Raw genomic sequence first — 20,830 nt, forward strand, 5'->3', positions numbered from 1 at the left:
TGTGGTGAGGGGACTGTGCAAGGCCCTTGGTACATGGGGTGTGAGGCGAGACCCTGACCCCAGAACACCCTGCTCTCTAGGCCCCCCTGGACAGGCTCCTGGGAGACCCCGTTTGTGTGGCCAGAGCCCTGAACTCCCCTGCGCACGCCTCTCTGGAGGAGCCCCGCCCCCTCTGGCTGATGCCTGGCCCCTCTCAGTGGCCCGCGGGGGCGATTGTCACGCGGCCCCCCCGTCACCTGGATCACGTGACCGGTGCCGGTGCCATGGCCGGGCTGGGGCTGGCGCTGCTGCTGCTGGGGTTGGTGCCCGCGGGCGCCGTGTGGCCACAGCCCCAGCTGGTCCGCGAGTCGCCGGGCGGGGGTCGCTGCCGCCTGAGCCCCAGCCGGTTTCGGTTCGGCTACGCGCGCTCGTCGGCGGTGGGGCCGGGATGCGCGGTGCTGGACCAGGCCTTCCGACGCTACCAGCGGCTGCTGCGCGACGCCGGCCCGCGGGGGCCAGGTGAGGGGCCCGAGGCCGCGGCGGCCCTGCCAGGGGGTACGGGGCACTGCTCCTGGGGGGGCTCCACGGATGTAGCGCCGCCCTGGCGAGTGCGGGGAGCGGCATGGTGAGGGGAGGCTTGGGCGGGCTGCCGTGGAGTTGGGGAGAGCGGTATGGCGCGAGGGGGGATGGGGTGTTATGTTCTGGTGGAGGAGAGGGGTATAGTCGGGGGAGGATGTGAACTGCCCGGTGAACTGCCCGGGGGGGGGGGTGGCAGGTTCCTGCTCTACTAAATGGTTCCCCGGTGTGCGAAGCCCCCACGTTTTGGTATTTCCAATGAAGGCTCGAGGCTGGCAGGCCAGATACCATCTTGCTTCCCCTGTGGTGCAGGTACTTGGCCTGGGCTGGGGTTTGTAGGGATATTGCAGACTTGGGAACAGCAGACCAGTGTGCTTATTATGTGTGTTGGGGTGCTTCACATTGCTACCTCCCTCCTGTTTGGGAAGCACAAAATAAAGCTCTAACTCCTTGTCTAAAGTGGGGTGCTTACCTGGACTGGAAGCTGGTGGGGCTGGGATAGCTTGCCCTATGTCAGCACTGGGCTTTGAATTAATGCATGTCAAGGGACTTTAAAACTTCTGCAAAAGTAGCAATATTTCCATGAAGTTTTTAAAGAGAGTCCTATAGCGACACTTCTTCAAGCACAAATGTTCCACTGCAGTCTTTGCAGCCCTGGCAACTTGAAATAAAATATTACTACAAACAAATATGCTGCTGGCTTCATGACTTCTGAGACTCAAGGAAATGGAGTGCATTGGTTTAACATAATGTAAGGTTAATAATGTGACTGTATTGACTAACCAGTAGCACCTCTTCCTGTCAGTTGCAAACCTGCAGCCATTGGGCAAGTTGTCCTCAAAGTGTTTGCATGTCTGATTATGAAAAGTGCATGCACTGGGTTGGCTTTTGATTACAGCAGCCAAAAGTCTGTGCTTCCTGCTGGTCTGCATGCCCTTGCTCCTCAAACCAGGTTTTACAGTTGGAAATTAACACGTATGGATAGAGGGCAACAAATAGCAGCTGCACAAAAATAATTCAAGTGATCCTTTTAGATCACGCCTATGGTACATATCCTATAATAATAGCTTATGGAACATCTATGTTCTAACACAACTTTTTCTTTGTAGTGAGTACTGGACTTGTTGGGCTATAACACTGATCTATAGTTGTTGTCCCACAAATACTACAAGCCAAAACCATGTTAATCTGATTGGGGCAGGCAGCAGTGAGTGGGTACAGTTAGATTTGTATATATGAGTCCAGCTGCCTCTTCCTGAGTCACACAAGTAGTATATAATTTCTTCCTTTAAATGCACACACATCTGTTTTCTGTCTTTTAAAAAGCTTGATCTTGTTAAATTTCATAGTAAGATTATATGTTGGTAAACTGGGAGTCAAAGTGGGCTCCTCATTTAAAATGAACCCTTGCAGTAAAATATCTGGTACGGTGCTGTGAATTCTGAGTTTTCAAGACATTGGAAAGTTAATGGCTTGAACCCTCCTAATGGGTCCCTTCCCTAGATTCACACCCAGACTGGCTTCCTGTGAGAACAAAACTGGCTACTAGTTGTCTGTTGGAGTCTAGTAGCCCCAGTCATAGATCAGGGTCCCATTGTACTAGTTGCTGAATGAAAATAATATCTAGCTCTTACGTCAGACTTTTCGTCAGTACCTCTCAAAATGCTTCAGAAAGGAGGTCAGTAACATTATTCTCATTTAACAGATGGAGAAACTGGGGTATAGGCAGGTGAGGGAGAGATAGCTCAGTGGTTTGAGCATTGGCCTGCTAAACCCAGGGTTGTGAGTTCAATCCTTGAGGGGCCATTTAGGGATCTGGGGCAAAAATTGGGGACTGGTCCTACTTTGAGCAGGAGGTTGGACTAGATGAGCTCTTGAGGTCCCTTCCAACACTGATATTCTATGAGTCTGGGAAATTACTTGCCCAAGGTCACCCCACAGGCTAGTGCTAGAGCTGGAATAAAACCCAGATCTCCTGATCCTAGTTCAGTGTTCTCCCTGCACCAAAGAGTTAACAATTTTAACATAAAACTATAAGAAACACAAACGAAATCACAGTGAGATGTCAGGTTAAATGTTTGTAGCAGATATCCCAATCCTTAATACGAGAGGAAGCACAGCAGTGACTTGGCAAACATCCCCTGAACAAGTGTATATAAAACTCAAGCACACTCAAACAGTACACTGTAGATTGTTTAAGCAAAAGAAGTTTCTTCTGGTTTATTAAAGTCGATGATTACCAAACATTACCCTCCCCCCCCCCCCCGCCCAGCCTCCAGACCGGCGAACAAAGCAGTTTCTCTTCCCATCTCGCTTCCTGGATCTTGTCAGTTCTGTCAAACACAGGCAGACACTAGATCAGAGGTGCGCAAACTACGGCCCGCGGGACCATCCTCCCCGGCCCCTGAGTTCCTGGCCAAAGAGGCTAGCCCCCAGCCATCCCCTGCTGTCAGCCATCCCCTGTAGTTATGCCGCCATGTGGGCAGCACTACTTGCACCCGCCCACCTCCCAGGCTTTCCAATAAGCCTGTCCTTCTGCTCTGAGCAGCATGGTAAGGGAGCAGGGGCAGGGGGGTTGGATAAGTGGCAGGAGATCCCAGGGGGCAGTCAGAGGACAGGGAGTGGTTGGATGGGGCAGAGGTTCGGGGGGGCAGTCAGGGGATGGGGAGCAGAGGGTGGTTGGATGGGGAGTGGGGCCCTGGGGGGGTAGTTAGGGAGTGGGGAGTCCCAGGAGGGGGCGGTCAAGGGACAAAGAGCAGGGGGGGTTCTGAGGGGGGTGGGAAGTGGGAGGGGATGGGGGCCAGGCTGTTTGGGGGCCCGCGCTCGAGCCAAAAAGTTTGCCCACCCCTGCACTAGATCCCATTTTCATTGGCAATCCAGTCTTAATTCTAAGAGTGGTGATAAATTGACCATACTTGATTAAATATGGAAATCACATGAACGCTCATTGAGCTCTTATCTGTATGGGATGAGGCTGCTGAATTGGCCTGTGTGTTCTGTTCTGAATTACATTCCTCCCTTTTGTGCATGGGCATCAAGGTGCTTCATAAATATCAATGAATTAACCTGTACTGCCCGCTCGGGTGTCAGGGAAATGTCACCCCCATTCTACAGATGGAGAAACAGGCAGAGCTGACAGGCCAGATCCTCAAAGGCATTTAGGTGCCTAACTCCAAGTCAATGGGAGTTAGGTGCTTAAATGCCTTTGAGGATCTGGACGTAAGTTAATTGCCCAAACTCATAACTGTTTATAAGTATGGGAACAGAATCCAGAGCAGTCCTCCACGCGAGTACTTCAACTACTAGCCCATGTTCCTGCTCTGAAGATGAAAGTGGCACTTATTTTATTCCACCCCACCCCCTTTGGTGTTCACAGGGTGTGATGGTAACCTAGGCATAGAGGGTGTGGGGCCTACAATTCTGGTAACTGTGCTTGTAATCCAAGGTCAGTGCTTGGAGGATTGCCCCTTACTGGAGTTCATTACTGTTGCAAATGCAGGAGGGCATTCACTGCAGGAGAATGTGTCTAGTTCAGAGGTCCCCAAAGTGTGGGACAGGCCCCATAGGGGGTGTGGAGAAACGTTGGAGAGAGGGTGTGGTGGGCCTGGGCCAGCCCCCATGGGGGGCAGGGAGGGAGCACCACCCAGCCCCTCCCAGCTCTGCTCCAGTCCTGCCCCCAACCACCTCCCCAGCTCCTGGCCTTGTCCCCAGCCTCGGCACAGCTTTGCCCTCAGCCACTGGCCACGGTTCTGTTCCCAGTTCAGGGCCAAGGCTGGGGCGAGAGTGGAGCGCACCTGGCTGTGGGCCTGGTTGCCGGCCCCCACAGCCGCCCAGCTACAGCTCCGCTCCCCCGCCCAGCCTTGGCCTCTCGCCCCGCTCCCAGCCCAAGACCCATCTCAGCTCTGGCCCCAGCCTCGGCCCCATTACCCCTGTCTGCGTCCCCCCCACCCATCCCCCTGGGCAGGTGGACGCAAACAGGGGTGGGGGGAGTGACCCTCAACAGTTTGCGGACTACTGGTCTAGTCTCTTATTAAAAGAAGTTGGGTCAGTTCCAAGCCTTCATGCTCTCAGTGCAGAGGCAGTAAGGAATCAGCTGCCTCACTTCACTCTCTGGGAGGGTTCTAAATGTGAGTACGTTCTCTGTCGCTTTCTCCTTGGGTGTCTTGGTTTCTTTACTTCTCTTCAAATCCTGTCCATGGCATCGGGGTTCTACTCTTTACCTTGCTTCCCCCTCTCTCCCTTGTGGTGGGCTGCTGCTGCTGCTGTAACTGCACCAGCTTTGGTTTTCTCCACTGTCTTAGCTCTTTCTAGCATGGCCCTGGCCCTGAACATGCTGCTCACTGTTTGAAGAGTAGTTGGAAGGATACCCCTCCACGTGTTACCCTCTCACAAATGCATCTCTATCCTCAGCACATTCTCTCCATCCAGGAGCACCCGCTTTGGCAGGGGAAATTGTCAAGCACCCCTGTCCCCAAGACAAAAAGCAAGGTTTTTCTATCCTGGCAGGAAGGGGACATGACTTACTCCTGGGTTCATGCTACAAGGTCAAGTACTGAAGGGTGGAAACTTGGTGTGGGATGGCTCATGACTTCCCAGTGAGCCGGTACCTTTTCATGGTGGCTGCAGTCATGTCCTCCAGAATCTAAACTTCCATTTAAAAATATTCCCCTAGCCCTGTTGTCATAAGGCTGTGAACCCAATGTACACTGAGGCTGTAATGTTTGGATAAGTCTGAAGACAGCCTGAAGCAATAGCTCTGAGAAACACAAAATGCATCCCATTAATCAAAAATAAACAGTAAATCACATGCCTAATAACTTGAACCATTTCACCATTGATCAAAGTGGACAAGGAAAGAAGGGAATTGGTAGTATTAGAATTCACTCTGCACAATCTGCAGTGAATGCACCTTATTGCAGGTGAATAGAGCTGGGGTTTGACCAGACAGGAAAATAAACAAGTGGTTCACTCCCAAATCTGACCCTTTAAATAGCAGTGGAAAACTTTTGATTTAAGATCTGAAGGGACCCCACATTTCTAGGTGTTGCTAGAAATATAAACTTACGTGGAATGGTCTCTTAGAATATGAGTTAACTACTTATGCTAAACAATCTGTTCCACCTTGTATTTAGCTGTGATACTGTGTGACCTTTCCCAGACCTGAAGAAGAGCTCTCTGTGGCTCAAAATCTCATCTCTTTCACCAATAGAAGTTGGTCCAATAAAAGATCTTACATCAACCACCTTGTCTTGCTAATATCCTTGGACTAACATGGCTACAACTACACTGCAAACAAAGAATAAAACTAGTATTCACGCTTCACCATCTATGCCAGCAGGAAAACATGACCATCAAATCACTTGGAACATTTCTTAGTGCTTGGACTCGTGATTCTGTGTGCCCATATCTTCCTCCTCAGCTTCAACATGTGCTTGCATTCTTTCCAAAGTACAGTGGCTCATGCAGGGCTCAAATTACTTCCCTTGTGACTTTTCTAATTGTGTTGGTTTAAAAAAAAAATCTTATAGCAAGGTTTTGTTAGGTATAACAGAGAAAAGGGAAAAATCCAAGCAATATATGGAAGGATATATTGTGTTCCATTGAACTAGGTTGAATTGGAGTTCCAGTTAGAAAGGAGCATTGTGATCGTATTTCAGAGAGTTGGGGAGACTTCAATGTGGATTAGCTACTTATTCAAAATGTGCCCATGCAAAACTCTGATCTAGTTGGTCTGGGTTGTTTGTGTTTGGAGTGAGCATCCAGTGCCCACAAACTAAACCCCTCTGAGCTCCGCAAAATATTCCCATCTACTCAGCTTCCTCTTGCCCTTCTTGAAAGAGCCCATTCAAACAAATAAACTTTGCAGCCTGACCACCTGGTTACTAAACCTGGCCTCTGGCAGATGGAGGTGTTGTTTCACACTGTATTTTCACACTGTATTTTCCACTGCATGCATCTGATGAAGTGGGCTTTAGCCCATGAAAGCTTAAGCTCAAATAAATTTGTTAGTCTCTAAGCTGCCACAAGTACTCCTCGTTCTTTTTGTTTCACATTGACACTGAGAACACCCTCCCAGCAGTACTCTCCCATCCACACAGAAGGCTGATAGCTCAAAGTGCTTTAGCTGATTGCAGCTGTCATGGTGTCAGTTGGTGAGAGAGAATCATAGAATATCAGTCCAACCCCCTGCTCAAAGCAATCCCCAACTAAATTATCTCAGCCAGGGCTTTGTCGAGCCTGAGCTTAAAAACCTCGAAGGAGGGAGATTCCACCACCTCCTTAGGTAACCCATTACAGTGTGTCACCACCCTCCCCTTGAAAAAGTTTTTCCTAATATCCAACCTAAACCTCCCCTGCTGCAATTTGAGGCCATTATTCTGTCATCTGCTACCACTGAGAACAGCCTAGATCCATCCTCTTTGGAACGCCCTTTTAGGTAGTTGAAAGCAACTATCAAATCTCCCCTCATTCTTCTCTTCTGCAGACTAAATAATCCCAGTTCCCTCAGACTCTCATATGTCATGTGCTCCAGCCCCCTAATCATTTTTGTTGCCCTCTGCTGGACTCTTTCCAATTTTTCCACATCCTTCTTGTAGTGTGGGGCCCAAAACTGGATACAGTACTCCAGATGAGGCCTCACCAGTGCCGAATAGAGGGGAATGATCACGTCCCTCGATCTGTTAGCAATGCTCCTACTTATACAGCCCAAAATGCTGTTAGCCTTCTTGGCAACAAGGGCACACTGTTGACTCATATCCAGCTTCTCGTCCACTGTAACCCCTAGGTCCTTTTCTGCAGAACAGCTGCCTAGCCACTCGGTCCCTAGTCTGTAGCAGTGCATGGAATTCTTCTGTCCTAAGTGTAGGACTCTGCACTTGTCCTTGTTGAACCTCATCAGATTTCTTTTGGCCCAATCCTCTAATTTGTCTAGGTCCCTCTGTATCCTATCCCTACCCTCCAGCGTATCTACCACTCCTCCCAGTTTAGTGTCATCTGCACACTTGCTGAGGGTGGAATCCATGCCATCCTCCAGATCATTAATGAAGATACTGAATAAAACTGGCCCCAGAATCGACCCTTGGGGCACTCCGCTTGATACTGGCTGCCAACCAGACATGGAGCATTTGATCACTACCCGTTGAGCCCGATTATCTAGCCAGCTTTCTATTCACCTTATAGTCCATTCATCCAGCCCATACTTCTTTAACTTGCTGGCAAGAATACTGTGGGAGACCGTGTCAAAAGCTTTGCTAAAGTCAAGGAATAACACGTCCACTGCTTTCCCCTCATCCACAGAGCCAGTTATCTCATCATAGAAGGCAATTAGTCAGGCATGACTTGCCCTTGGTGAATCTATGCTGACTGCTCCTGATCACTTTCCTCTCCTCTAAGTGCTTCAGAATTGATTCCTTGAGGACCTGCTCCATGATTTTTCCAGGGACTGAGGTGAGGCTGACTGGCCAGTAGTTCCCTGAATCCTTCTTCTTCCCTTTTTTAAAGATGGGCACTACATTAGCCTTTTTCAGGTCATCCAGGACCGCCTCCGATCGCCATGAGTTTTCAAAGAGATAATGGCCAATGGCTCTGCAATCACATCCACCAACTCCTTTAGCACTCTGGATGCAGTGCATCCGGCCCCATGGACTTGTGCACGTCCAGCTTTTCTAAATAGTCCTGAACCACTTCTTTCTCCACAGAGGGCTGGTCACCTCCTCCCCATGCTGTGCTGCCCAGTGCAATAGTCTGGGAGCTGACCTTGTTCGTGAAGACATTGTCAAAAAAAGCATTGAGTACATTAGCTTTTTCCACATCCTCCGTCCCTAGGTTGCCTCCCCTAGGCAGTTGTCTAGTTAGTCAGAACCCCAACATCTTAAACTCCTGGAAATCAGGTGTGGCCAGTGCAGGTGTCAGGACCCTGTTGGGAACTCAAGTCTGCGCTCCCAGCTCCAATCACCCTTGATGCTTCACTGACCCTAATTTGCTGTGATTGTGGGGTTTTTTTTAAGACTCTTGCTTGTGTTCCAATCCCAGACAATAGCTGGCTCATATAACAACTTCCTGGCACTGCTGTTAGCCTGGATCCTTGGCCAACAGGGTTATTATGTGATCGTCTCTATGTCTCAGCTCAAATGGCGAGCATGTCTCCTTCCCTCTGGATGCCTGCTTTATCTATGTTTTTCCAAGGGGTGTGGCTGCTCTGCTATTTGCTTGCTCTCTGATAGTCAAACATACTCTTTCTAGCTAAGATCCATAGGGCTGGCTGGGTGGGACTTAGTTGCGGGCCCTGCTTGGTTATTGTTGCCCCATTAAATTCCTTGCTGGCTGTGGATCTCGTCCCATCCTGGGGATGGCCCTCCATCAAAGGCATATGGGTGCACTTTGCTCTGCTGATGCTCACTGCACTCTTTGTATTAGAGGATTATCTGCGTTCATTGGGGTTGGTTGCTAGATCTCACTGGGCCGGTTAGCATGGGGCAAGATTGTCGGGGGAGATTCTATCAAGGCTCAGTGCTTTCCTTACAAAACCCACTTCTGTTGCATGTAGCATTCCCTTCGCATGCTCCTTGGAGAGCTGGGGCAGTGTTCTTCTCTTTCTCTCTGGGACAGGTTAAAATCGTATGGGCTATTTGGCTAGTGGGTGCTTTGCCAGCTCTCAGTTCATCATTGAGCAGACAACTCCATTGCTTCCTGGCGATGCTGCTTAAAGAACAGCTGGTGCCTGATGGAAAATTCTGAAAGGCCTTTGCATTAGAAACAGTCCTGCCCTTATTGGATCAGCCTTGCAAGAGAAGAACCACAGCTATTGTTCTGCACTTGGAGAGAGCTGTTTATATCCTGCACTATTGGCCTTCCTCTGCCTACTCATAAAGAAGTCATCTAAAAAAATCCCTTATTCTCCTGACTCGAGTCTCCACTTGACCAAGCTGGGAAATGCTGTCCCTTGTTTCTCTTGGTCTTGGGAAGAGTCCTGGGGTGAGTCAAGGCCCTACCTCTTCAATTTAGTGGTGGCTGTTGCTGTGTCACTCCCTCCAGTAGTGGGGTTGTGAGAAAGGGACATTTCTATCCCTGATACACTATGGGATCTGGGTTTTCTGCTTTGCCGAGCATGGGCAATGTGGCAGCCTTTGTTACTGACCTCTCTGTATTTGGGAGTTAAATTAAAAGGCTTGCTACCCATCCCTTCCTCCTTCCCCATATCCTACAATCTGTCATGGAAATATTTTTTGTGGTTCCTTAGAACCACTCTGCAAACTTTAGCTCACAGCACATGGTCCCTCATGCCATCTGAATACTTGGTGGGCCAGAGCCCTTGGGAAGTCTTAGTCTCTGTAACTGTGTGCACTCTCATTTGGATCCTTTAGCATGTTGGGCCCTTCATCTTCAGCCAAAGTGTGTTGGCACTGGTTCCCCCCTTGAGTATTAATCCTCAGGGAGGGGAGTAGCTAATGGTGCTGGTTAAAGTGGACAAAGTATGAGCAGGTGCCATTGGGCCTGGTAGGCAACACCTCTTGCTACTTTAGATCTGAGCTCTTTCTGAGCTGAGACTGGACATAGCTGACCATGGTTCCCAGTGGTGGCTTTACATTACTGCCCCTCAATTAATCATCCTTGAAATTGCTTTGGACAGTCCCACCCCTCGCCCTCCTTGGCCTAGCTGCTCCCATTGGAGTCAGTGAGTGTTTTTGCCGAGGGACTCCAAGGTGGAGCAGAGTTAGGCTGATAATGGGTACTTTGGAAAATCCTACCCCAAATCAAAACTGGGCTCTGGTTTGCAGGAAGGAGTGACTAGGGCTTTCACCTGGTGAGCCACCAAGTGCCACTGTATCCTTTCCACTCTTTAACTTGGCTTGGTTTATTCTCCTCTGAACCTGTTGCTGCCTTGGCCGCACGAGGGGGCCTGATCAGTGGGGACTCTCTCTGCTAATTTAATTGGATTGGGGCCTGGTGATAAGATTACATTACATAAGCCTCTTGATGCACTCTGAGATGCATCATCATCTTCCCCCACAGTGTTTGGAAATGGGGAGGAATGCCTTGGGGCCTCTGTCTCCATCCAAGTACCCTGAAGCCCTGCAGCCCCTGAGACTGTCTAATAAAACATGACCTCACCTCTTCGCTTTCCAAACAGGGTTCTGCTATCTAAAGTTCCGTGTGAGTTGGTGATAATGTGGACTCTGATCTCCCTTAGCTGCCACTAATCAGTCTAACCAGCCTGTCCTTTGGCCTCTCTAGCGCTGGGGGCAGACGGCACTGGTGAGAGTGGCACTTTCTGCTCAGGTGGTTTGTTAGTTATTGGTCCCGTTGCTGATTCTCCCATCATGTCCAAGACAGTGCTTATCAGATTCTGCTACATCAGGCTGTTCTTCCAGGTGTCTGGGTTAGGGTTCGAGAGGCAACACACATTACTCATGTTACTGTTGTCCTGGAATGAGAGAATTAGGCAGCAGCCTAGCAAAGGGTTGGCTGGGTTGTTTGCTTTGTCTTTGTCTTCCAGGACAGGCCTTTGACTTTGGAACTCACTGTCCCCTGTGGTCTGACGAAGCCCCTGTCTCTTGACCTTTATGGCTCTATGAACAGGCAGAGTCCTTGCCTCTCTGGATTAATACCTGCATTTGTCCCACTTGCTGGGGCAGTTCTTTTATTGGCAATTGAAGCAACAGTAACATGACATTCAGCTCAGTCTAAGTTTGTTGCTTTAACTAGGCTGTTCGTAGAGTTTCTCTACAGGACCTCTCTTCCAGACCCTAGTTCACTCTGCCCTGACAGCCCTTCCAACCTTCCTTAGCCCCAGCCTGTAGTTAAAAGCCACCCCTACCACACATGTGAGCAGTGATCAGTCAGCACTTCCATCACTTAACGGACAGCAGGTACCCTGCAAAGCTTGGCTTGGGAGGCAGAGTGTGCTGAGTCGGTGTTTGGTTAATCCATATTCTGTGTGTGTTGCAGAGGATACGCGACCCTGGGAGCCTCTTTGCGCTGAGTTGCTGGTCTCTGTTGCCACGCCGCATTGTGATGGCTTTCCCGACATGGACTCTGTGGAGAGCTGTAAGCATCAGTCCGTCACAAAGCAAGAACTGCTGGTTGGGTAGCAATGATCAGGACCAAAGATCTAGGCCCACTTTACATGAGGAGGTGATATGCTGCAGCCAAACAGCACTGCCAGGAAGCCCTGGATGGAGTGCAACAAATGCAGGGTGTACCCGGCTGTACAGAATGTGCCCTCTTTTAGGGAGTAATTACTTCTGGCAGCTGTCAATGAGACACTTAACCAGGGAGTCTCCTGTTCCCTGGAACCCACAGTGCTGGGCCCACCACTGAGTCACTGCTGTGGAAAACTTCAGTGCTCTGTCTGTTATACCTAGGATCTTGAGTCCTGCCTCACTGGCGAGCAAGTGGCTCTGAGGGAGTGTGGGGCTGGTTCTGGGCCTACAATTGTCAGGAATATATAGTACTCTCTATCCCTAGATCTCCAAGCCCTCTACAAAGGAGGGCAGTATCATGATTTCCATTTTACATTTGGGGAAACTGAGGCATAGGTGGGGACGTGACTACTGGCCCAAGGTCTCCCAGCAGGCCAGTGCAGAACCAGGAGTAGAACCCAGGTCTCCTGACCCCCTCTCTAGTGCTTTATTTGCTAGGCTATGCTGCTTTCCATACAAACGTCAAGTTTACTGTTGCCCTGTTCTTTCTTTAAACATTTTCACCAGAGATTGTATAAATGGGAAGGCTAAGGAAGGGGTTGATTATATCTGGCTCCCACACATCTTCCATTATTTCAGAAGTCCACCTTTCAGTCTCTCATCTGTTGGTGTACACCAGTTATTGTTGAAGTGACCGAAGAGTGCCAAAGGCATTAAGCTAGGCAAGCAGTGTGGATTGGACCCTGGGTGGGAGCAAGGGTTCCTGGTGAAATATTCCTCTTTAAACTATCTAAAACTTGGCAGTGCCCGGCTCAATCCAGGTCCTGGAGCTGGAGCTGTAATAATTTGCAGTGGGGTTCACCCAGCTGGGGAGGGCTGTGCTAGAGGTGCTAACATCCTGTATGATGCTGTGTTTCAGACAAGCTGTCTACTTCAGAGGACCTTTCGCTGCTGTCTTCAGAGAGTGTCTGGGGAGCTCTCCGAGGTGAGGCTGCATTTGCCATTTGGGGTGTCTGTCCCCATTAGTGCTTTCTGCTGAGCCTTGCTGCTGCCTCTACTCCCAGGCCCATTGGATGGAGCATCTCCCTGTTCCAGTGTGTTCTAGCTTGCTTTGTTAATTGGGCTCTTCTTTGGGAGGAATCCATGCCCAAAGCCTAGCTCTGTCTGTCTGCTTCCCACAGGCCTGGAGACCTTCAGCCAGCTCATCTGGAGAGATGAGGACGGGACGGTGAGTGTGACACTTGCTGAGCTGGAGGGAGGCATTGATGCAGTACAGGGTGATGGGTGCAAACTCTAGTGGGGAAGCCCTGCCCTGCTCTGCCTCATGGGGGAAGTATTGCTTAGCTGCTAAATGTGGCCACGCTGTGGCTGGACTGCAAAGAGAATTCTCTTGGGCCTTCCGCCTCAAAGACTGGGGCTTCAGAGGGGAGTTTTTAAACCGGGGACCCAAGTGGACTCCTGGGGCACCAATGAGATAGTGCAAGTAGGGCTGGGGACCTCATGCTTTGGCAATATAAGGCTCTGAATAGTGCCCAGCCCCTGGCAGGAGGGAGCCATGTCCTGGAACTTTGTACTGATTCTTCTGGCTGGCTTCTGCACAGTGCCATCTGCAGGCTAATGAAGGCACTCCTGCCCAGCTGTCCTGTGCCCCAGGGAGGGTGCAGATCTCTGCCTGGGGAGGCAGCTAACCCTGCTGTAAAAAGCACTCTCCTGATGATGTTATGGTGTCTGTATATTTGCTCTGGGCCTTCCCTGAGGGGGCTGTTCATCTACTGCATGCCCTTTCTTGCAGTTCTACCTCAACAAGACGGACATTGTGGACTTTCCCCGCTTTGCTCACCGGGGCCTGCTGCTGGACACATCTCGCCACTACCTGCCTGTGAGAGCCATCCTAGAGACTCTGGTGTGTGCCCGGGTGCTCAAGCACATGTCCTGCCTTGCTGGCAGGCTTGCCAGCCTTTGATGTGGCATTGTAGGCAGAGCAGTCTGGCTAGCTGTTCCCTTCGGCAGGTCAGCTGGGGGCTTCCTGAGGGCCTCTGGGCCTGGGCACTGCATTGGCTCTGCAGACATGTTTGATGGTGCTACAGGGTCAGATAGTGCCTCCCAACCAGGGCCAGCCCTTACAGCTGGGAATAGGTAAAGCACCATGGCAACGCTCAAGGGCGAGGAGAGGAGCTCACAGAGTGAAGCTGTCTGATGGGTTTCAGCTGTAGTGGAGAGAGGGGCTGTCGGAAGGGGGTTGGGTGATGGCGGATCTAAACCAAGGACAAATGCTCCTAATGCCCCACACCCCTTCTAGTTTGCTGTTCTCCTTAGCTCCCCTTGTGGGTTCACTCCCTGGGGAACTCACAGCTGACTCATTTGGACTGTTTTCATTCTCTGTGCAGATGAACTGGAGAAAGAGAGAGAGCCCCACAGACCCTCCCACTACCCTCAAAGCTGGCCTTTTCTCTAGGCAGTAGGAACACTAGCCCACTGCACTTGGAGCAAGCCACAGTGGCTTTTCCAGGAAGAACAGGGCCAGAGGGTGGTGATGGAATCCTTGCAGATAGTCCCTTGGAATTATGCATCTGGTATCTTTTCCCCAAGTCTCCCCCATCCCCGCTGGGGAGCACTGGCATTTCCTGCCAGCCCCAGGGAGTAAAGGACTATAAACCAGTGTGTCTAATGAAGGGGCCTCCCCTGCCTCCCCATGGTTTCCCTTTTCTGTACAATGACTCCTCGCTTAACGTTGTAGTTATGTTCCTGAAAAATGCTACTTTAAGTGAAATGATGTTAAGTGAATCCAGTTTCCCCACAAGAATTAATGTAAAGGGGGAGGGGGTTAGGTTCCAGAGAAATTTTTTTCACCAGACAAAAGACATTATATACATATATAGTATAAGTTCAAACTATTTAATACTGTATTCACCAATGATGATTATGAAGCTTGGTTGAGGCAGGGCATAGTGGGGTCGGGGCGCGGGGCTTGCCCCACTCCGCCTGGCTGGCGCTCCTGCCAGGGGTTGGGGGCTTGCCCACTCCCCAGCTGGAATGCTGGGCAGGCAGAGTGGGATAAGTCCCTGCACTCTGACCCTGCTTCCCAGCTGGAACGCCAGGTGGGCAGAACGGGGTAAGCTCCCACTCCCCAACCCTGCTCCCTGGTTGGAATGCTAGGTGGGCAGAGCAGGGCAAGCCCCCATGCCCCGACCCCTCTCCCTGGCAGGAGCACCGGGCGGGCAGAATGGGGCAAGCCCCCGTACCCCGACCCTGCTCCCCGGCAGGAGCACCAGGTGGGCGGGTGGAGTGAGGCGAGCCAAACAACCTTATAACAGAACGTTGCGCGACTTTAAACAAATATGTTCTCTAATAGATCAGCAACCTAATAACGAAACAGTGTTAACTGGGATGACTTTAAGTGAGGACTTACTGTACAAAGGGAGTACCCCTGGGGCCTGTCTGTGCAGTGCCTACGGTATTTCTTTATTTGGCCTTGTTTACAGGATCTTTGTAAATGAGAGACTCGTTCATCTCCTTGGGCCTAATCTCTCTCACCCCTCTCGTGATGCTGGTGTCCCTTTCATAGAACCAAATGCAAAGCAGTTCATAGATCAGGACAAGCTCGGTTTACAGGAACAAGTGTAAGATTTTCTACACTTTCCACAGTATGCATCCGATGAAGTGAGCTGTAGCTCACGAAAGCTTATGCTCAAATAAATTGGTTAGTCTCTAAGGTGCCACAAGTACTCCTTTTCTTTTTGCTAATACAGACTAACACGGCTGTTACTCAGGAACAAGTGTGGGGCAGTCTTGAGATGGACTAGTGTCTCTTCAAATGATTCCCAACTTAACTGAAATAAAGGGAGGAGAAGAGGGATTAAACTTGTTGGGCTCGCTTCAGGAGTAACAGGGTGAAATTTCCTGGCCTGTGCTATTCAGGAGGTCAGATCAGATGATATAATGGTCCCTTCTGCCCTTTGAGTCTTTGATTCTGAAAATGACAGGGAAGGAGAGAGTGATCTAGGGCTTGGAGAAACGTAAGGAGCCGTGGGAAGGTCTGTTTAACTCTGTCCCTTAGCAAGGAACCCCAGAGCAATAGTCTGAAATAGAATATTTCCAGCCACTCCTCACATTGGTGTTTGGCTCTGAAAAATGGCCCTTACTGGTGTGCCCCCTTTGTGCTTGGAGTCTTAGTTGCCAACCTTACTGACAAAACCCAGGCTGTACTGTGCTTGTAGCCCTGCCAAGCCAAGGTAAACGGCCTAGTGCAGGATTGCCTTACATTGGCAACACAGTTCTGTTCCATCAGTTCCTCCTGTGCAGATCCTGTGGCAGTTTCACAAGTGTCAAGGGCAGCCCTTGACCTGCAGAACCTCTTACTAGTGACAATGGGTATATCCCCCGTGACTCTCAGATCCCAGAGGGAGCCGGAAGGGCTTGTGTGTGTGTATGAGCCTGTCTTTGTGATTGGAGTTTGTTCCAAATGTAAGTCGAGAGGGAATAGCCCTGGGTATCCTGATCCCCATTGGGAGGCCACTTTGGCATAGAAGGGTGTGCGAAAGCAGGCTGGCTGAGCTGCCAGAGTAGGGCGTGGGTGTGTTTGTCTGAATCCTGTTGCTCTCTTATGGCTCCCCAGGACGTCATGGCTTATAACAAGTTCAACGTATTTCACTGGCACATCGTGGATGACCCCTCCTTCCCGTATGAGAGCGCAGCTTTCCCGGAGCTCAGCCAAAAGGTAGCGCATCCCATTTCCTGTGTGGCACCCTAAACTCTGACATGCTCTCAGAGCAAGCACCAGGGGTCCTGTTCTCCCACCACTAATGTCTGGGGCCCCGATTAAAGCCAGTGGGAGTCCCCTGTGTCCTGCAAAGGAGAAGTTGGCCCCATATTCTTTGTCCTCTCCTGATGGATATCTCTGTGCGTGTGCTCTCTGTGTAAAAGGGGGTCCTCAGCCCATATGCCATCAGGCCAAACCTCTGTGCTCCCCTCAGCACCTGATTCTATTAGTACCCCCTCTGTTAGAAACTGCAGCATCATGCATTCTTTGGCTTTGTGTTGCAAGGAAAGATCAGGTTTGAAATAGAAGCCTGGATCACAAATGAAATGAGTCCAGTGGTCTCAGTCCAGGCCTTGGACAATATTTGCATCACTGAATTGCAACATGCATAACTTAGCATAATTGGCAGTGTTGGTGTCTGACGGATCCAGGGCTGGGATAGCGGGGCGGGTTAGGGCAGGATTGAGGTGCACGGGCAATATGTGTGGGGTCAGAGCTGGGATAGCAGGGAATACAGGTCCAGGGCTGCGAATGGAGAGACCCTGGCCATGTGCTGCACTTTAGCTGGCATGACTGGTCTCAGTTTAAGAGCCGTATTCTCTAATTCAGCTGTTCTCAAATTGTGGGTTGGGACCCCAAAGTGGGTATCGACCCCATTTTAATGGGGTCACCAGGGGTGGCTTAGACTTGCTGGGGCCGAAGCCTGAGACCCATTGCCCAGGGCTGAAGCTGAAGCCCGATGGCTTCCGCCCTGGGCATCGGGGCTCAAATTACAGGCCCCCTGCCTGGGACTGAAGGCCTGGGGTTTGGCTTGCCCTCCCCCCTACCCGGGGGGCAGGGCTAGGGCTTGGGTGGGTTCACGCTTCAGTCCCCCTCCTGGCGTCGTGTAGTAATTTTTGTTGTCAGAAGGGGGTCGCGGTGCAATGAAGTTTGAGAACCCCTGCTCTAATTTCACCCTAGAATGTAAGGAGCAATGCTGGTGACCTGTAACGAGCAAGAGCTTCCTTGCTAGCAGCCCTGGGGACAGATCTGGGTCCCCCAGGGGCAGCTGCCCATCTTTCTTCGCTCTTACGTGACTGAGTCAGAACAGAAGTGAGGAAAGAACTTATGCAGTTCCTGGAAATTTGCTGGTCAGCCTGGGAACCCGGGCTGGGCTGCAGCCTGGCAGGAGGAATTCCCAACCACATGCTGGCCTGCTGGGGGAGCACATAAAGTGTAGCCAGTTACTTGGCAGTGTTTGCTGGCAGTGGCTACTGCCCAGCTGGTACTGTTGTGGGAGGGAGGCAGAGCTCTGTGCACTGCACCAAAGCTTTCTAATCATTACAGGTTGCTTGGGCCAGGCACAGGGCCTTTCCTGTCAGCGCAGTGGGAAGCTGACTATTGGCGATGGCTAACGATAGGTGGGGTGGGTCTGAATGGGCGCACACTGGAGCAGTAGGGACCTGTGATTCCTGTGCCCTCCCAGGGAGCTTACAATCCCGTCACCCACGTGTACACGCTGAATGACGTGAAGCTGGTGATCGAGTACGCCAGGCTACGTGGGATCCGAGTCATTTCGGAGTTTGACACCCCTGGCCATACCCACTCTTGGGGCCCAGGTAAGGAACGGGGCCTGCCCTAGGCCCCAAAGCAAAGCGTGGGTTGGGGATTCTGGGGTTGTGCCCAAAGATGGGTCTCAGTGATCTAGGTCTTAGCACAGATATCCAGCTAGATGTGTGTGCATCCCTTTGTCAGAGCCTGGGCCTGGCCAGTAACTTGCTCTTAGCTATCCTGTCCGCTTGTCTGGTGGGTCTGAGGAACTCAGGGGAGGATATAACCAGGCATAGTACAGGGAGATGCTGTTTGTGCTGTCCTCCCCCGACTGTGTACCTCACTCCTGACCTACAGCATCCTTGCTATCCCAGTCCTGGGCCCCCAACGCCTCTGCCAATACACCTCAGCTCATCTCAGCACACACCTGCTCCACGCCTGTCTCAGAACATTGCTTGCTAATCTGCTTCACAAGCACTGAATTTGTAAGGGAGGGGATGGGGTCGGGGGCCATAATCCAGTCTAGGCCCATTAATGAACACAAGATTTAGGCCAGGGGAGGAGAATTCCAGATCTTGGCTAGTCCACGTCCTTCCAGTCAGTTAGTATTGTGCTTTCCTTCGGGAGCACAATAGTCTGGAGCCATCACCCCCTTGTGGGACCTTAGGCCATGTAACTGTTACATTTCCCAGTCCATCTCCTCACGTATGCTAAGAGCCTGGTGTGGAGGGGGTCAGGTTCTGGCCCCTTCCCATCCTGCAAAGATGACTCCCTGCACACAGCTACCTGCTCCAGCGCAGCCGCAGAGTTCTCAGCCTTTCTTGGCATACTTAGAATCATAGAATCATAGAATATCAGGGTTGGAAGGGACCCCAGAAGGTCATCTAGTCCAACCCCCTGCTCAAAGCAGGACCAATTCCCAGTTAAATCATCCCAGCCAGGGCTTTGTCAAGCCTGACCTTAAAAACCTCTAAGGAAGGAGATTCTACCACCTCCCTAGGTAACGCATTCCAGTGTTTCACCACCCTCTTAGTGAAAAAGTTTTTCCTAATATCCAATCTAAACCTCCCCCACTGCAACTTGAGACCATTACTCCTCGTTCTGTCATCTGCTACCATTGAGAACAGTCTAGAGCCATCCTCTTTGGAACCCCCTTTCAGGTAGTTGAAAGTAGCTATCAAATCCCCCCTCATTCTTCTCTTCTGCAGGCTAAACAATCCCAGCTCCCTCAGCCTCTCCTCATAACTCATGTGTTCCAGTCCCCTAATCATTTTTGTTGCCCTTCGCTGGACTCTCTCCAATTTATCCACATCCTTCTTGAAGTGTGGGGCCCAAAACTGGACACAGTACTCCAGATGAGGCCTCACCAATGTCGAATAGAGGGGAACGATCACGTCCCTCGATCTGCTCGCTATGCCCCTACTTATACATCCCAAAATGCCATTGGCCTTCTTGGCAACAAGGGCACACTGCTGACTCATATCCAGCTTCTCGTCCACTGTCACCCCTAGGTCCTTTTCTGCAGAACTGCTGCCTAGCCATTCGGTCCCTAGTCTGTAGCTGTGCATTGGGTTCTTCCGTCCTAAGTGCAGGACCCTGCACTTATCCTTATTGAACCTCATCAGATTCCTTTTGGCCCAATCTTCCAATTGGTCTAGGTCCTTCTGTATCCTATCCCTCCCCTCCAGCGTATCTACCACTCCTCCCAGTTTAGTATCATCCGCAAATTTGCTGAGAGTGCAATCCACACCATCCTCCAGATCATTTATGAAGATATTGAATAAAACCGGCCCCAGGACCGACCCCTGGGGCACTCCACTTGATACCGGCTGCCAACTAGACATGGAGCCATTGATCACTACCCGTTGAGCCCGACAATTTAGCCAGCTTTCTACCCACCTTATGGTGCATTCATCCAGCCCATACTTCCTTAACTTGCTGACAAGAATACTATGGGAGACCGTGTCAAAAGCTTTGCTAAAGTCAAGAAACAATACATCCACTGCTTTCCCTTCATCCACAGAACCAGTAATCTCATCATAAAAGGCTTGAGGCTGCCTGACCCAAACAAAGCACTGGACTGGGAGTCCAGAGGTCTGGGTCTATTCCCAGTTCTGCCACTGACCTGCTGGCTGACCTTGGGTACATCACTTCCCCTCTCTGTGCCGCAGTCTGCCCCTGTCCAGTGGGGTGATGGGACATACCCCACTTGTGTGCTGAGTGTTGAGATCTGTGGCTGGGATATGCTCGCTTGGTGTTGGGGGCTGTGCACTGGCATGTGCGTTACTGAAGCATGAGATGGGAGAAGACAGCTCCAACCAAGCAGCTGCCTGTCCTGTGTGGAGCCTTTGCTCTCTCCTCTCCCTTGTTTGCTGTGCCTGGAGTTGCCTGGCTGTCCCCTCCAGTGGTGGGGAGCAGCAGGTGGCATTGGCCAGCCAGTGACCCAGAGCTTGGTGGCACGTAAACTTCCTTACAGCATTTTTTGGTATTGATCCAGGTGCTCCGGGCTTGCTGACGCCCTGCTATGCAGGCTCGATTCCCTCCGGGGTCCACGGGCCAGTCAACCCCATCCTCAACACCACTTACCAGTTCATGACAGAGCTCTTTAGGGAGATCAGCACTGTGTTCCCAGACTTCTACCTCCACCTTGGTGGCGACGAGGTTGACTTCACCTGCTGGTGGGTTACGCTTCTTTGTAGCTGCTCGACGGCGGCCGGGATAGCAGGGACAAGTCCATGGGATAAATGACCTTGGACTGTCGACTCTGATCACTAGCTAGGAATGGTCTGGATTATAGCAGTGCTTAGAAGCCCCAAATGAGATTGACACCTTGCTGTGCTAGGCA

General features: G+C 51.0%; 1 protein-coding gene across 10 annotated transcripts in view; it reads left to right on the forward strand.

Moving 5' to 3' along the window:
- Window positions 1-241: 241 nt before the first annotated feature.
- The window catches only part of HEXA (hexosaminidase subunit alpha), a 30,563-nt gene continuing 9,974 nt past the window's right edge, over window positions 242-20,830 (forward strand). For 5 of the 10 annotated variants that reach the window (XR_012161212.1, XR_012161213.1, XR_012161214.1 and 2 more), the window contains exons 1-8: window positions 242-534; window positions 11,503-11,601; window positions 12,616-12,681; window positions 12,878-12,924; window positions 13,489-13,599; window positions 16,312-16,413; window positions 17,921-18,053; window positions 20,483-20,663. Coding sequence is in view for 7 of the 10 variants with exons in the window: in XM_073363120.2 (XP_073219221.1) it covers window positions 264-534; window positions 11,503-11,601; window positions 12,616-12,681; window positions 12,878-12,924; window positions 13,489-13,599; window positions 16,312-16,413; window positions 17,921-18,053; window positions 20,483-20,663 (1,010 nt within the window). In the remaining 3 variants the exon portion in view is untranslated. The remainder of the gene's footprint in view (window positions 535-11,502; window positions 11,602-12,615; window positions 12,682-12,877; window positions 12,925-13,488; window positions 13,600-16,311; window positions 16,414-17,920; window positions 18,054-20,482; window positions 20,664-20,830) is intronic. The other 5 variants (XM_073363123.2, XM_073363124.2, XM_073363125.2 and 2 more) reach the window with 5 other exon arrangements.

Source organism: Lepidochelys kempii, chromosome 10 (genome assembly GCF_965140285.1).
Source record: "Lepidochelys kempii isolate rLepKem1 chromosome 10, rLepKem1.hap1, whole genome shotgun sequence".
Taxonomy (NCBI): Eukaryota; Metazoa; Chordata; order Testudines; family Cheloniidae; genus Lepidochelys; species Lepidochelys kempii.